Source organism: Stigmatopora argus, chromosome 1 (assembly GCF_051989625.1).
Source record: "Stigmatopora argus isolate UIUO_Sarg chromosome 1, RoL_Sarg_1.0, whole genome shotgun sequence".
Lineage (NCBI taxonomy): Eukaryota > Metazoa > Chordata > Actinopteri > Syngnathiformes > Syngnathidae > Stigmatopora > Stigmatopora argus.
Genome location: NC_135387.1, coordinates 30,193,870 through 30,211,662, shown reverse-complemented (window position 1 = coordinate 30,211,662; position 17,793 = coordinate 30,193,870). Strand labels below are relative to the sequence as shown.

Sequence of the window (17,793 nt, the reverse complement as noted above, 5' to 3'; positions counted from 1 at the left end):
CGTGTGGCAGAAATGGAATTTAATCCCGCCCTGGAGTCATCGGAAAAGGACGGGACGATTATGATCGTTGTTCCGCGGCTCAAGTCAGAGATAAGATGCCATTCGTCAAGCCATATGCATTTTTTTTTTTTTATCTCACTTGTGCATCTTTTAATAAAATCCCTTCCTGGGGAGTACTCACATCTATTTGCAGTTGTTTTGCTTTGAAACCCCGCCCCCTTTTGCTTTTTAAAGGTGGAGATTAAAAAAGAAGGCCCGGTCCCCGATGCCGAATGCCAGAGGCGTCCAAACGTGTCGCTAATAACGTGAAGGCTAACTTGGAAATCTTTGTTTGATAAAACAGCAGCGGAATCAGGTAAAAAAAAATGATTTGGTTTTGAAGTATTAAGCCATTGGCTGTCTTTGACAGCAATAAATGTCTGTTAGGTTTATCCAATTGTAGGTTCATCCTTAGGTATTTCCAATTCAGCTTTCAATAAAAAAGGCATCTGTAGTCACATATCTATCTTTTCTTCTCGTAAAAAAGACCAGAGTAAGGCGTTTTTTTTTATTTTAAATTGACCGTGTAAGGCATTTTTTCGTTAAAAAAATGACCATGTATAGATAGTAAGGCTTCTATTTCGTAAAAAAAGACCATGTATAGTAAGGCGTTTTATTGTAAAAATTGACCGTGTAAGAAGGCATTTTTTGTTATAAAGAATGACCATGTATAGATAGTAAGGCTTCTATTTAGTAAAAAAAAAGACCATGTATAGTAAAGCTTTTTTTCGTTAAAAAAATGACCATGTATAGTAAGGCTTTTTTCTTAAAAAACGACATAGTATTGTAAGGCTTTTTTTTCTTAAACAACAGTATAGTAAAAACTTTTTTTCTTAAAAAACAACATATACTAGAGTAAGGCTTTTTTCTTTAAAAAACAACATAGTATAGTACGGCTTTTTTTCTTAAAAAAACGACCATGTATAGTAAGGCTTTTTTATTTAAAAACGACAATGTACAAGGCTTTTTTTCTTAAATAACGATATAGTATAGTAAGGCTTTTTTCTTTAAAAAACGACTATGTATAGTAAGGGTTTTTTCTTAAAAAACGACATAGTATAGTAAGACTTTTTTTCATAAATAAAACGACAGTATAGTGAGGCCTTTTTCTTAAAAAACGACAGTATATTAAGGCTTTTTTTAAATTAAAAAGCGACTGTATAGTAAGGCTTTTTTTCTTAAAAATGACATAGTATAGTAAGGCTTTTTTCCTTAAAAAACGACATAGTATAGTAGCTTTTTTTCTTAAAAAACGACAGAATAGTAAGGTTTTTTTCTTAAACGAGCATGTACAGTAAGGCTTTTTTCCTTATAAAACAACATAGGGCTTTTTAAAATCAAAAAACGACTATGTATAGTAAGGCTATTTTTCTTAAAAAACGACATACTATAGTAAGGCTTGCTTTTTTTTCATAAAATACGACAGTATAGTGAGGCTTTTTGTTAAAAAAAACACCGACCATTTATAGTAAGGCCCCTTGGTCACATCAGAGCTTACACTTTACTGCGAAGTCAGCTGGGATAGGCACCAGCACCCCCTGTGACCATAATGAGGATAAGCAGTAGAGAAAATGAATGTTTTTATTTGAGTTGCAGAGTAGTTAGCATGTTAGCAAGACCCAAAGTCTCAACACTTAGCATATCTTTTTAAATTAAAAAACATCATAAAAGATGCAAATAGAAGATAATTATGAACTCATTTTCCTTTTTAATTAAAAAAAAGCAACCGAGTGAGGAACAGAATCGTATTTTTCCCCCCGCATTTTTAAGGGAAATGACTATAACGGAGCAGAACAGTTCAAAAAAACTTCACAGATGTCAAAGTGGCGGTTGGGGGACCCAGTCTGTCCCGCCACGTCATTGGCTGTGGCCAGCCAGCCAGAAATTATGCCACTAAAATTCAAATGAATATCTTAAATGGCTTAAATTAAGCCTCCATTGCACTTCTCATCTAAAAAACTAGATGGCGCTTTCAATTAGTCGAGGGAGGGGCCCAAAGCTGAAGCCAGTGCCTAAAACCTTTCAATTATATTCCAAATTCATTCTGAATATTTCAAAAATGCTAATACACTTCTTTTTAAAAGGAATTTCAAGTTTTGCGCTAGAAAAAAAGTTTGGGCAAAACATTGTTCAGAATAGTACTTTGATCCAAATGAATTGAATGGTTAGTTTTTTTTGTGTTTTTTGACGTTTACTTTGTAAGATTTATTTTTTGGGGAGTTACTTTGATCCAAATGAACTGAAGTGCGTGGTTTGTTTTTGTTAGGTTTACTTTATTTGCTTTGGTTTGTTTTTGTTACGCTTACTTTGTTTTTTGGTTTGTTTGTTTTTACAATTTCTATGTTGTTTTTTTTTTTTTTACGTTTACCTGGTAAGCTTGTTTTTGGGGGGGTTACTTTAATCCCAAAAACGTATTTTTTTACGTTGACTTTGTAAGCTTTGTTTTTGGGGGGTTTACTTTGATCCAAATGAACTGAATTGCGTGGTTTGTTTTTGTTATGTTTACTTTATTTGCTTTGGTTTGTTTGTTACGTTTACTTTGTAAGTTTTGTTTTGTTTTTGTTACATTTACTATGTTGTTATTATTTGTTTTACGTTTACTTTGTAAGCTTTTTTGGGGGGTTTACTTTGATCCAAATGAACTGCATTGCATGGTTTGTTTTTATTATGTTTACTTTATTTACTTTGGTTTGTTTTTGTTATGTTTACTTTGTAAGCTTTGGTTTGTTACATTTACTATGTTTTTTTTTTAACGTTTACTTTGTAAGCTTTGTTTTTTGGGGGTTTACTTTGATCCAAATGAACTGCATTGCATGGTTTGTTTTCATTAGGTTTACTTTATTTACTTTGGTTCGTTTTTGTTACGTTTACTTTGTAAGCTTTGTTGTTTTGTTTTGGTTTGTTTGTTACATTTACTATGTTGTTTATATTATTTTGTTTACGTTTACTTTGTAAGCTTAGTTTACTTTGTAAGCTTAGTTTACTTTGGGTTTACTTGAATCCAAATGAACTGCATTGCATGGTTTGTTTTTATTAGGTTTACTTTATTTGCTTTGGTTTACGTTTACTCTGTAAGCTTTGTTTTTGGGGTTCTATTTTGTGGTTTTTTTTTTGTTTGTTTTTTGTTACGTTTACTTAGTTTTTTTGGTTTGTTTTTTGTTAGGTTTGCTTTCATTCCCTTTTTAATACTCCTCCCCCTCTTCGCCCTGGTCGTCGATGGAATCGGCGCCGACCTCCTCGTAATCCTTCTCCAGGGCGGCCATGTCCTCCCGTGCCTCGGAGAACTCCCCCTCCTCCATTCCCTCCCCCACGTACCAGTGAACGAACGCCCTCTTGGCGTACATCAGGTCGAACTTGTGGTCCAGGCGTGCCCAGGCCTCGGCCACGGCCGTGGTGTTGCTGAGCATGCAGACGGCGCGCTGCACCTTGGCCAGGTCGCCGCCGGGCACCACGGTGGGGGGCTGGTAATTGATGCCCACCTTGAAGCCGGTGGGGCACCAGTCCACGAACTGGATGGTGCGTTTGTTCTTGATGGTGGCGATGGCGGCGTTGACGTCCTTGGGCACCACGTCGCCGCGGTACAGCAGGCAGCAGGCCATGTACTTACCGTGGCGCGGGTCGCACTTGACCATCTGATTGGCCGGCTCGAAGCAGGCGTTGGTGATCTCGGCGACCGTCAGCTGCTCGTGGTAGGCCTTCTCGGCCGAGATGATCGGCGCGTAGGTGGCCAGCGGGAAGTGGATACGCGGGTAGGGCACCAGGTTGGTCTGGAACTCCGACAGGTCCACGTTGAGGGCGCCGTCGAAGCGTAGCGAGGCCGTGATGGACGACACGATCTGACCGATCAGGCGGTTCAGGTTGGTGTAGGTGGGTCGCTCGATGTCCAGGTTGCGACGGCAGATGTCGTAGATGGCCTCGTTGTCCACCATGAAGGCGCAGTCCGAGTGCTCCAGCGTGGTGTGGGTGGTCAGGATGGAGTTGTACGGCTCCACCACCGCCGTCGACACCTGCGGCGCCGGGTACACGGCGAACTCTAGCTTGGATTTTTTGCCGTAGTCCACGGAGAGGCGCTCCATCAGCAGGGAGGTGAAGCCGGAGCCGGTTCCGCCGCCGAAGCTGTGGAAGACTAGGAAGCCCTGGAGGCCGGTGCATTGGTCCGCCTGTGGAGGGGGAGGAGTCGGGAGGTTAGGGGGGAGGGGTTCGGACCGGGATCCCGGGGCAAACTCAAAACGGACAGGAATCACTTTTCTTTGGAATTTGTTAGAAAATGTTATTGATTAGAGAACATTACTTGTGTTTATTCAGTCGATGGATTTTGGGGAATTTGAACATTATGAAATTATTTCTTCTTTAAATTCAAATGGGTCATATTTATTATTCCCGTTTGTTGAAAGAAAAACTATTTTCTTTTATTTAAAAAAATGTGGACTCAAGTAAATTATTGTGTTGACTATTTTGGGAAGATTTGTTTCATTTAAATTATCTCTTTAAAAAAATGTTTCATCATATTTATTATTGCCTTTAATAAATATGATGTGTACAAGTACATTATTGAGTTGATTATTTTGTAAATGGTTTTTTTTCATTTAAATAAACTATCAATTAAAAACAATTCATCATACTTATTATTGGCTTTAAAATCACAAGTTTATTTTTTCCATGAAAAGAGAAATATTTGTAAAAATAAAATAAACTGTACCCAAGTAAATTGTGTGGACTATTTTGTGAAGATTTGTTTTCATTTAAGTAAACTATCAATTAAAAAATGTTTCATCATACTTATTATTGCCTTTAAAATCACTTTATTTTTCCATTAAAAAAAGAAATATTTTCAAAATTAAAATAAACTAGTAAATTATTGTGTTGACTATTTTGTGAAGATTTGTTTCATTTAAAGAAACTATCAATTAAAAAAAATCATCATACTTATTATTGCCTTTAAAAAAGTATTTTTCCATTAAAAAAGAAACATTTTTAAAAATAAAATAAACTGTGTGCACCCAAATAAATTATTGTGTTATTTTGTGAAGATTTGTCTCATTTAAATAAATTATCAATTTAAAAAATGTTTCATCATACTTATTATTGCCTTTAAAATCACTTTATTTTTCCATTAAAAAAAGAAATATTTTCAAAATTAAAATAAACTAGTAAATTATTGTGTTGACTATTTTGTGAAGATTTGTTTCATTTAAAGAAACTATCAATTAAAAAAAATCATCATACTTATTATTGCCTTTAAAAAAGTATTTTTCCATTAAAAAGAGAAACATTTTTAAAAATAAAATAAACTGTGTGCACCCAAGTAAATTATTGTGTTGATTATTTTGTGAAGATTTGTCTCATTTAAATAAATTATCAATTAAAAAAATGTTTTATCATACTTATTATTGCACTGGTCTGCCTGCGGAGGGGGAGGAGTCAGGAGGTCAGGGGGGAGGGGTTCGGACCGGGATCCCGGGATGAGATCAACACGGATAGTAATCCCTTTTCTTTGGGATTTGTTAAAAAAAACATTATTTTGCAGAAACTCGTGAACATTTCTTGTGTTTCAGTCAATTAAATTTTTGGGGAAATTTGAACGTTAGTAAATTATTTCTTCTTTAAATTCTAATGGAGATCATATTTATTATTCTTTCATTGAAGGAAAACTAAATTTGTTTTTCATTATTATTATTTTTAATAAAATAAACTGTCCCCAAGTAAATAAATTATTGTGTTGACTATTTTGAGATGTTTTATTTAAAGGATCAATTAAAAAAATGTTTCATCATACTTATTATTGCCTTTAAAAAACTATTTTTCCATTAAAAAATATTTTAAAAAATAAAATAAACTACTAAATTATTGAGTCGACTATTTTGTGAAGATTTGTTACATTTAAATAAACTTTTTCAATTAAAAAAACAATTCTGTTTGATTTTTAAATTAAGAAAAATGTTTAAAACTAGTAAACAAAATTATTTTATGTTGACTTCACATCTGGCTAAAATTTAAATGAGTATATGATCCTTTTCTTTAGAAAAAAATATTTTTATTTTTAAAAATTGTGTTCACTGCTAAAATTCAAATTAGCATTATATTATCCATTTTTTTTTGAAAAACTTGAAAGTTTTTTTAATTAAAAAAAATGAGTCACATTCACGTTCCTTGCTACAATTCAAATGAACATTATATTCATTATCCTTTAAAATTATTTATGTAATTAATGACTTCACATTTCTCGCTAAATTTCCAATAAACACTACATTTATTTATTTTTGGGGGGGGGGGTTAAGTCATATTTTTGACATATTTTCCCCTTAGAAAGTTTTCAATCTAAAAAATAAAATAGCAAGCATACCAGGTGGTGTCAGAATGGTTAGCGGGAGCCCAAAAGTGGGAGGAGTTGAAAAGAGAGCGTCCCATTGGACGTTTCTCACCAGTTTGCGGATCCGGTCCAGCACCAGGTCGATGATCTCTTTGCCGATGGTGTAGTGTCCGCGCGCGTAGTTGTTGGCTGCGTCTTCCTTGCCCGTGATCAGCTGTTCGGGATGGAACAACTGCCGATAGGTCCCGGTGCGCACCTCATCTGGTGGACCAGAAAACTGTTAGCGGCTAGAATTGCTAGAAGCTAAAATTGCTAGAGGCTAAAAATGGCTAGAGGCTAAAAATGGCTAGAGGCTAAAAATTGCTAGAGGCTAAAAATTGCTAGAAGCTAAAAATTGCTAGAAGCTAAAAATTGCTAGAAGCTAAAAATTGCTAAAAGCTAAAAATTGCTAGAAGCTAAAAATTGCTAGAAGCTAAAAATTGCTAGAAGCTAAAAATTGCTAGAAGCTAAAAATTGCTAGAAGCTAAAAATTGCTAGAAGCAAAAAATTGCTAGAGGCTAAAAATTGCTAGAAGCTAAAAATTGCTAGAAGCTAAAAATTGCTAGAAGCTAAAAATTTCTAGAAGCTAAAAATTGCTAGAAGCTAAAAATTGCTAGAAGCTAAAAATTGCTAGAGGCTAAAAATTGCTAGAGGCTAAAAATTGCTAGAGGCTAAAAATTGCTAGAGGCTAATTATTGCTAGAGGCTAATTATTGCTAGAAGCTAAAAATTGCTAGAAGCTAAAAATTGCTAGAAGCTAAAAATTGCTAGAAGCTAAAAATTGCTAGAAGCTAAAAATTGCTAGAAGCTAAAAATTGCTAGAGGCTAAAAATTGCTAGAAGCTAAAAATTGCTAGAAGCTAAAAATTGCTAGAGGCTAAAAATTGCTAGAGGCTAAAAATTGCTAGAGGCTAAAAATTGCTAGAGGCTAAAAATTGCTAGAGGCTAAAAATTGCTAGAGGATAAAATTGCTAGAAGCTAAAATGTTAGAAGCTAATGTTGCTAGAAGCTAAAAATTGCTAGAAGCTAAAATTTCTAGAAGCTAAATATGCTAGAAGCTAATGTTGCTAGAAGCTAAAAATAGCTAGAAGCTAAAAAATGCTAGAAGCTAAAATTGCTAGAGGCTAAAATTTGCTAGAAGCTAAAATTGCTAGCGGCTAAAATTGCTAGCGGACAAAATTGCAGGTGGCTAAAATTGCTAGAGGCTAAAAGTTGTTAGAAGCTAAAAATTGTTAGCAGCTAAAACATGCTAGAAGCTAAAACATGCTAGAAGCTAAAACATGCTAGAAGCTAAAATTGCTAGAAGCTAAAATTGCTAAAAGCTAAAATTGCTACGCGGCCAAAACAGCTAGCGACCAAAACTGCTGGTGGCTAAAATTGTTAGAGGTTAAAATTGCTGCAACTAAATTTGGTAGCAGCTAGAATTGCTGGCGGCTAAAATTGCTAGCATCTAGAATGGCTGGTGGCTAAAAATGCTAGCGGGTAAACTTGCTAGCGGGTAAACTTGCTAGCAGGTAAACTTGCTGACGGCTAAATTTGCTGGCAGCTAAAATTGCGAGTGGCAAAAAAATGCTAGTGCCTAAAATTGCTAGCGCCTAAACTTGATAGTGGCTAAAATTGTTATGTTTCTCTCACCAATGACGGTGGGTTCCAAGTCGACGAAGACGGCCCTGGGCACGTGCTTCCCCGCTCCCGTCTCGCTGAAAAAAGTATTGAAGGAGTCGTCGCCGCCGCCGATGGTCTTGTCGCTGGGCATCTGGCCGTCGGGTTGGATGCCGTGCTCCAGGCAGTAAAGTTCCCAACAGGCGTTGCCAATCTGGACGCCCGCCTGACCCACGTGCACGGAGATGCACTCGCGCTGTGGGTCGATGCGAGGGGTGCGGTAAGTAAGGGCGAGAGGCACGACGCCCCCTTGTGGCCGGCCACTCACCATATTTGCTCACGGTCGCTGGCTCGCTCGAGACGTCTTTGAAATGCGCGGGGGCGTGGCGGGAAGGCGGCGCTGTCGTTGGTGGAAAATCTGGCTCGATTACCTGAACAAAGTCGGAGAGGTCATTCATTCATTTGTTTCATGAACCGCTTATGTATTCATTTCTACCTAGATTTTCTAAATACCTTTTCATATTTCGTCATTTTTCCTTGTTTTTGCTTTTATTTCATAATGTATTTATGCCCATATTTATTATGTGTTTACTTATTTTTCCACATTTCCTTGTTTTTGGATTCCTAATTGCTTTTTTTATTTATTTCCTATAACATTATTATTATATTTGTACATATATTTTTTGTACTTTTTCATATTTTTTGTATTTATAATTATTTTTACTTACTATATTTTTGCTTTTATGAAATATAAATATCATATATTTATATGTATTTATTTCATATATTTATATGTTTCATATATTTATTTATTTCATATATTATATTTATTTATTTCATATATTTATATTTATTCTTTTGTATCTTTTTCTCACTTCCTTATTTTTGAATTCTAATTGTTTTTTTAAATAATTTTCTAAAGCATTACATAATTTTTTTCCTACTTTTTCATATTTTTTGTATAATTTTCATTTGTTTCTATATTAAGTCACTTTTACTTGTTTTTGCTTTTATGTCATATATTTATATTTATTTATTTCATATATTTATATTTATTTATTTCATATATTTATATTTATTTATTTCATATATTTATATTTATTTATTTCATATATTTATATTTATTTATAAAAATATATTTATATTTATTTATAAAAATATATTTATATTTATTTATAAAAATATATTTATATTTATTTATTTCATATATTTATATATTCAATATATTTATATTTATGTATTTCTTACATTTATATTTATTTATTTCATATATTGATATTTATTATTTTGTATGTTTTTTCTCACTTCTTTGTTTTTGAATTCCTAATTGTTTTTTTTTAATTAATTTCCAAATACTTTACTTTTTCATATTTTTTGTATTTATAGTTACTTTTACCTACTATATTTTTGCTTTTAATTCATGATTTTACACCCATATTTATCCTTACCTTGATTCCTTTTTCTACATATTTTTTTTAATTTTCATTTTTTTGTATATAGTCACTTTTACCTGTTTTTGCTTTTATTTCATGACATATTTATGCCCATATTTATTCTTGCGTATATTTCTTATTTTTTTTTTATTCCGAAATTGTTCCTCACGAGGGTCACGGGGGTGCTGGAGCCTATCCCGACCAACTACGGGAACCACCCTGAATGAGTGGCTTGATCGGGGACTTCCCCATTCATCAAGCTTGTATTTATTAATAATTATTATATTTTTAAAGCGGGGGTTGACATTTTGCTTTGACGTCTTGCTAGCATTAGCGCCTCAAGAAATGATCACACGTTCCAAATCAAGCGCAATTAGCATGATTGACCTTTGAGACCAGCTGTTGCGCTTCTCCCTAATTGGCACTTGTGAAAACAAATAACCTTATTGCGCAATAAGCAACATTCAATATGAGTGGCATACCTGTCAACTTTTTCCAGTGTTTTTTTCCCCGTTAGTCAGTGCGAATGGCGGCGCTTGTTCGCTAATATGAGAGGAGTATATGCTACTTCTTGTTGGCTAGTGGTCGTGCGTTAATCTATTTTGAGGACATTTGTGTGCATCATTTTCAGAATATTTTGAAAGACAAAAGCAAACAACCCTCGATTGGTTGCATCTGAAAGTCAGGGTGGAGGCGGGGCCAATGGAGCCAAAAAAAGTATCAAAATTTCAAACGAAATTAAAATTAAGTTTAGTGTAAGGTTAGATTCAACTTATTTTTGAGTGTGTCTGCATCGTCATCCAAGTTCATTTAAATTGGTTTATTTTATGTTACGAGCATGTTGCCGTGCAAAAAAAACTGTCTAATTTTAGTACTATTAAACACATTTTAGTACTATTAAACCTAATTTTAGTACTATTAAACACATTTTAGTACTATTAAACCACTGGTTATTTGTTACTTTATGAATAGACGGCGAATTAGAACAAATAAAAATATTTTTCCAATCCAATATCCTGTTTTTGGTGTTTTTTCAGAGGGTTAAAAATGAATTAATTTGTTTTTACTTGATTTCTATGGGAAACGTTCATTTGAGTTACAAGTAAATTGACATACGAGCTCAGTCCCGGAACCAATTAAGGTCGTATCTCGAGGTACCACTGTATTTTGAAGGAAAGACAAAAGCAGCCCTTGATAGGTTGCATCTGAAAGTCAGGGTGGAGGCGGGGCCAATAGAGCCAAGAAAGGTATCAAAATTTCAAACAAAATTACAATTAAGTTTAGTGTAAGGTTAGATTCAACTTATTTTTGAGTGTGTCTGCATCGTCATCCAAGTTCATTTAAATGTGTTTATTTTATGTTACGAGCGCGTTGCCGTGCAAAAAAACTCTAATTTTAGTACTATTAAACATATTTTAGTGCTATTAAACCGCTACTTATTTGTTACTTTGTTAATAGATGGCGAATTAGAACAAATAAAAATGTTTTTCCAAACCAATATCCTGTTTTGGTGTTTTTTTCAGAGGGTTGGAACCAATTAATTTGTTTTTAGTTCATTTCTATGGGAAACGTAGAGTAAATCTACATACAAGCTCAGTCGCGGGACGAATTAAACTCGTATCTCAAGGTACCACTGTATTGATCATATGAAATGTTAACTAACATTAAACATGACAGAAAAAGTCAGAATATTGTCTTGCATGTAATTATTATTATTATTATTTTAGAAAAGTGACTTTAACCCCAAAATTCAGTCTTTCTTCATTTAAAAATTGGAATTTTAACTAAAACCGCACCATTTCTGACTTCACCCTGACAACTATGACTTTCAAAAAGTGTTTTAAAATGTCTATTTGTAATATTAATTTAAAAAAATGAACCAGAATTTCCGACTTGCCAACTCATGCTAGCAAAACAAACACAAAGCTAGCTTCGAGCGAATCTCATGCTAACACATGCTAGCACGGCAACTTACTTTGTAAAAGAGCGAACAGGTGTCCCGTAGAGGAAGAGTCTTAAAAATTAAAAAGATGTCGACTTCTTTTTCATGAAAAAAGTTCGTTAAATTGGACTTAACGTGGCCGAACTTCGAGTTGTTTGACTAGGACGTTCGCCGAGTGCGGGGTCCCAAAATGAACTTTCCTGTGTATGAGGGCGCGAGGAAGCCTTCATACTTGGGGGTCGTCAAAAACGACTTGACAAAAATGACGCGATGGGGGCGATGAAGTCACCGGAAGCGGATACGAATTCGGAAACGTGAACGGCGTCTTCCTCGCATATGTCGTTTCTTACGTAATTTTAGATATGGTCATCACTCCGTTTCGTTGTATTCCAAACGACGTCACCGCGAGAGCCATTTTGATCTGCTAGTTTTATTGGGCCCTTCAAAATAAAATAGTTTTGTCAGTGTAATTTTTCTAGCTTGGCTGATCACGGCCTTATTCGTTTGAGCCTTAATGGAGCATGAGAATGTCATGGTGAACGATCTTTATATATTTAATTATTTTGTTTTGTTTTGATATTATTTTTTTCTAAATAGTAAATATATTTATAACTGAATTACTATTTTATTTTGTTTAGTCTTGACATTTTTTCTGAATAATAAATACATTTATAACTGAATTACAATTTTATTTTGTTAAGTTTTGACATTTTTTATAAATACTAAATACATTTATAACTTAGTTTTATTTTGTTTAGTTTTGACATTATTTTTTCTAATTAGTAAATACATTTATAACTGAATTACAATTTTATTTTGTTTAGTTTTGACATTATTTTTTCTAAATAGTAAATGAATTTATAACTGAATTACAATTTTATTTTGACTTTATTTTTTCATAAATAGTAAATAAATTTATAACTGAATTACAATTTTATTTTGTTAAGTTTTGACATATTTTTATAAACACTGAATAAATTTATAACTGAATTATAATTTTATTTTGTTTAGTTTTGACATTATTTTTTCTAAATAGTAAATACATTTATAACTGAATTACAATTTAATTTTGTTTAGTGTTGACATGTTTTTTTCTAAATAGTAAATTAATTTATAACTGAATTACAATTTTATTTTGACATTATTTTTTCTAAATAGTAAATACATTTATAACTGAATTACAATTTTATTTTGTTTAGTGTTGACATGATTGTTTCTAAATAGTAAATAAATTCATTACTGAATTACAATTTTATTTTGTTTAGTGTTGACATGATTTTTTATAAATAGTAAATAAATTTATAACTTTATTACAATTTTATTTTGACTTTTTTTCTTCTAAATAGTAAATAAATTCATAACTGAATTAGATTTTTTTTTGTTTAGTTTTGACTTTATTTTTTTATAAATAGTAAATACATTTATAACTGAATTACAATTTTATTTTGTTTAGTTTTGACTTAATTTTGTTATAAATAGTAAATAAAATTATAACTGAATTACAATTTTATTTTGTTTAGTGTTGACATGTTTTTTTTCTAAATAGTACATTAATTTATAACTGAATTACAATTTTATTTGGACATTATTTTTTTAAATAGTAAATACATTTATAACTGATTTAAAAATATATATATTCTAAACAACAAACAAATATTATATATTTTAATATATATATATATAATATATATATAATATATATATATATATATTAATATATAATATTTATGTTTGTTGTTGTTGTTTAAAATATATATATATATATATATTAATATATAATATTTATGTTTGTTAGTTGTTGTTGTTTAAAAATATATATATACGATATATTTTATATATATATATATATATAATATATATCATATATATATAATATTTATGTTTGTTTGTTGTTGTTGTTTGTGCACTTCCCTATTCAATAAATAATAATAAATACATAAGTAATAAATGGTACTACTAGTCAACATGCTATGCTATACTATCCTATGCTATGTTGGGCTACGCTACACTATGCTACGCTACAGTACGGGACACTACGCTACGCTACACTATACTATCCAATGCTATGCTATCATTCATAAATTGAATCATTGCTCAGTCGCACACCTTCATAATGCGACTTTTCTTCCCAACACCCCTAGAAATACCAAAAAAAAAAGCAACAAAAAATCCCCATTCGAAAACCCAAACGGCAAATCTCAAAATCTCCCGCGACTCGACAAACACGTTTGCCCCATTTAAAGATCGTCCTTTTCCAGGCTTTGGGGTTAACAGCGGTGGGCCCTTAAGAGGGGACATCATTTATTCAAAGGGTTTTACCAGGGGAGGCCCCGCCTCCAAATCCCATTCCTCTTTTAAAACTCCCGAAAGCTCCCTTAAAAATAAGACGCTTTTTATATCATACCTCGGCAAATTTCTTTCGTGTAGTCATGCGTGAATCCAAGTGGCGTACCTGAAGGAAGACAATAAAAATGGCGCAAAATACATGGTGTTAAGATTCAGGTGTCCAAGCGTATAGGGTTGTTTTTTTTCTTGAAATTCATTCATGGACGTCAAAATTAATTTTCTTTAGCGTTTTATCTGTTTATCTTTTCTCTATTTTGAAATAAATGACCGTTTTGGCATTCGCTTGCGTCATGACGTCACAGTGCCATTTTGTCATGACGTCATCTGGTCACGGCGCAGTTTTAAGCATGTTATTTTTATGCGTATTTAAGCCGTACCCTCGATTCAGTCATTTTTTGCCCGACAAAAGCGGCTTATATGCGGGTAAATACGGTAACTCATGCACACGAACATTTTTTGACGTAAAAAGCGCTGCCGTCTTATTTTTAAAGGAGCTATCGTTTTTTTTAATATATAATATTTATGTTTGTTTGTTGTTGTTTAAAAAAAAAAAAATTTTTAATGTATAATATTTGTTTGTTAGTTGTTGTTGTTTAAAAGAATGTTTTTTTAAAATATATAATATTTATGTTTGTTAGTTGTTGTTGTTGTTTAAAAAATATATATGTTTTAATGTATAATATTTATGTTTGTTAGTTGTTGTTGTTTAAAAAACATTTATATATATATATATTTAATATATAATATTTATGTTTGTTAGTTGTTGTTGTTTAAAAAAATGTACATATATGTTTTAATGTATAATATTTATGTTTGTTAGTTGTTGTTGTTTAAAAATATATATATATTTAATATATAATATTTATGTTTGTTAATTGTTGTTGTTTAAAAAAATATATGTTTTAATGTATAATATTTATGTTTGTTAGTTGTAGTTGTTGTTTAAAAAAATATATATATATATATATTTTTAATATATAATATTTATGTTTGTTAATTGTTGTTGTTTAAAAAAATATATGTTTTAATGTATAATATTTATGTTTGTTAGTTGTTGTTGTTTAAAAAATATATGTATATTTTTAATATATAATATTTATGTTTGTTAATTGTTGTTGTTTAAAAAAATATATGTTTTAATATATAATATTTATGTTAGTTGTTGTTGTTTAAAGAAATATATATATATATTTTTTAATAAATCATATTTGTTTGTTAGTTGTTGTTTAAAGAAATATTTTTTTATATATAATATTTATGTTTGTTAGTTGTTTAAAAAATATATATATTTTTTAAAGATATAATATTTGTTTGTTTGTTGTTGTTTGTGCACTTCCCTATTCAATAAAAGATAATAATTACATAAGTAACACACCAACTATTTGAGCGGAAGCTAATTTTTTTTTCATCCAGGTCAAGTCCGAGAACAACTCTACTCAAGTAAAAAAAAAAAATGGAGCGGTAAAAATAGTACTCCTGGAAGTACTTTCCTCCAAATGTTCCTGAAGTAACAGAATTGTAAACAACCTCCGGCGATGTCAGCGTGTGACAAATGTCGCTATCAAACGTGTGCTTATCTGGCGTTAGCCGCCAAGAGCTGTCGCACTCCATCAAGTAAGTTGAACAAAGAATTGATTTGTTTATCTTGGGCAGCAAAAGGGTCAGTGCTTAGTCCCACCACATTTCCACCGCTGATAAGCAAAGTAGCGCGTAGCGTAGCAAACACATTCATCTAGCGGGGATGTGTTTTTTTTTTTACTGGGTAGTTTTGTTTACCAGGAGTCATTCATCTAAGTGGTAAGATGTGTTTTCTTCGCATTAGCGGCTATTATCACTCCAGTTCTTTTAGCCATATCTTTTTATTTTTACAACACTAGGGGGCTTTCTGGAAGTGGATTTTTCAAAACAAACACTTCAGCCATCTTGGATGTGAATAAAACAGCTAGAAGTATTTCTCTTCAATTTTTGTGGAGCGAAACGTTTTTTTTCTTCATATATTGTTTGTAAAATGTTTTAAAAAATACTCAAAACTATATTTGAATGATATACGCACGTGGAGTTGGAGGTGCAATATATAGTAATGTATTTTAATATATTTTTTAAAAAATACAGTCCTGCGTCATTTAAAATTATTTAAAAAAGCACCCGAACGACCCTCTTCCTTTTCTTTGTTTTTCTTCCTGGTTCAACCCTGCGCGGGGCTATGATTGGTTGTTTGTCTCATTGTGTCCTGCCATTGGCTGGCCACCACTTCCGCTACCATTTCATTGCGTCTGTCAATTTGTTTGGTTGAGCCGTATTTTGCACAAGATTTGTTACTTTTTTAAGATAAATCTATAATATAGTTAATATTCAGGCGTCTACACGAACGACTATTACTTTCTTAGTGTTTTTAAATGTTTCTTTGCGAACGAAAGTAAGAACATATTTACCGTAAGGCGTAGTCATCGGCAACAACATGGAAAGGAAGCAACAGTTTTCCCGCACCTGGAAACTCGCCAATCAATCAGCCACGCGGTGCGTTCAGCGACATCATGTAAAACAAGGACCCACACATCACCCCTGCTTTCAGCTTTAACAAATGCAATGTTTTTTGTCTTTTTTTCCAACAATTCGTAGCTACGTTCAACTTTATTTGAATATATAGCGTTTCGGCCTATTTAATATCGTGTTAAAATGGAATTTAACTGCAAAAATAAAGCCTCGTCTTTTTCTCCTTAAAACCGTGAAGGGGACGGCTAGGTTCATAAGAAGCTAACGTGGCGAGTACATCGATATACATTGTCTTTGTCCATTAATAAAAATGGTTTCAAAATTATTTAACATGTCTAAACTTTACTTATAAGGTGTGTTCATGACCAATAGACTGAACTCTCATATGGGTTAAGTTTGAATGACAATTAGTGATCGTATTTTTATTTATCGGCGCGAAGGGGTCTTACTGTAAATACTATAAGAGTGCGTCCCATTATTTTTAAACCCGACCGGACTATTTCTTCGATGTTAGTCAGACTTTTTAACCTTTTAAAAAGAGATCATGATGCCCTTCAGACCACTTGTTGTTCTTAGCTAGCTTGCACCCATAATCATAGGTCACATGAATTATGCATGGTGAGTCAAGTGAAATGGAAATTAGGACGTTTGTTGTTCCAGGTGTATTTTATTTTTATTTATTTTTGCTCTCTGATTAAAGTCAGTGAGGCGTAAAGAGTGGCGAACTGGTCACAACCGGAATCCCGCAAACCAACCACGAGTGGCACATGGCAAATCCTTTATTAATTTCTAACAAAAAGCAAAAGCTTTTAAGAAAATGACTTTATGAAAAACATTTTTTACAACTTGCAGAATGTTGTGTGTATCCTTAAAAAGAAAAAAATAAATAGTGAGTGCATTAAAACGTTAAAAATCAACCTCACGTCGATCCAATCAATGTGTTGCCTTCAAGAAAATTGTAAATCAAGGTACTGTGAGTTAAAATACATAAGAAAATAAAAAAAACATCAAAATAATTGTTCAAACAGATAAATATATTTTATAAAATTAAATAACAACTGACGTGGTTGTAAAAACAATGAAAAATAAAACTTTGACGTTAAATGTCACTCATTAATTTCATCAATTTACATACCGTATTTTCCGGACTATAAGTCACTTTTTTTTCGCAGTTTGGCTACGAAATGTACCTATTTTTTTATTACTTTAACTTTTTAAATTTTATAAAAAAAAATAAAAATTTAAAATGCCCCCCAAAATCCAATTTCTACTACATTGCAATTTCAATACTGTATTTTCCGGACTATAAGTGTCATTTTTTTGCGCAGTTTGGCTGCACCTGTGTTTTATTTTTATGTATTTTTAGGCTAAAGTTATCCCAAAACAGTTCTTATGTTACATTAAAATATCCCTACTTGGTTCCCTTTTTAATATTACTTTAACTTATTTAAAAAATAGCAACATATAGCCAGGAAAATACGGTACGGCTACCTAGCTAGCCCACAACAGTTAGCATTTTTTTTCCATTCACGTCACATCTGGAGCTCCCAAAAACTTTGCGCCACCAAGAGAAGAAACTGACAATATTGGA

The 17,793-nt window shown here is 32.3% G+C and overlaps 1 protein-coding gene across 5 annotated transcripts; it reads right to left on the bottom strand.

Annotated features, from left to right (window-relative positions):
• Window positions 1-3,005: 3,005 nt before the first annotated feature.
• On the bottom strand, window positions 3,006-16,253 carry tuba8l2 (tubulin, alpha 8 like 2). Of its 5 annotated transcripts, XM_077615907.1 has the most exons (6): window positions 16,142-16,253; window positions 13,768-13,815; window positions 8,317-8,419; window positions 8,022-8,244; window positions 6,462-6,610; window positions 3,006-4,199 (listed from the first exon to the last, which is right to left on the bottom strand). In XM_077615907.1, the coding sequence occupies exons 3-6, from the start codon at window positions 8,317-8,319 to the stop codon at window positions 3,222-3,224; spliced, it is 1,353 nt and encodes a 450-aa protein (XP_077472033.1). In that variant the 5' UTR covers window positions 8,320-8,419; window positions 13,768-13,815; window positions 16,142-16,253; the 3' UTR covers window positions 3,006-3,221. The 5 variants fall into 5 exon arrangements, with proteins under 5 accessions (XP_077472033.1, XP_077472036.1, XP_077472027.1 ...); XM_077615910.1 differs by lacking the exons at window positions 13,768-13,815; window positions 16,142-16,253 and adding an exon at window positions 11,714-11,755; XM_077615901.1 differs by lacking the exons at window positions 13,768-13,815; window positions 16,142-16,253 and adding an exon at window positions 11,397-11,707.
• Between the last annotated feature and the right edge of the window lie 1,540 nt (window positions 16,254-17,793).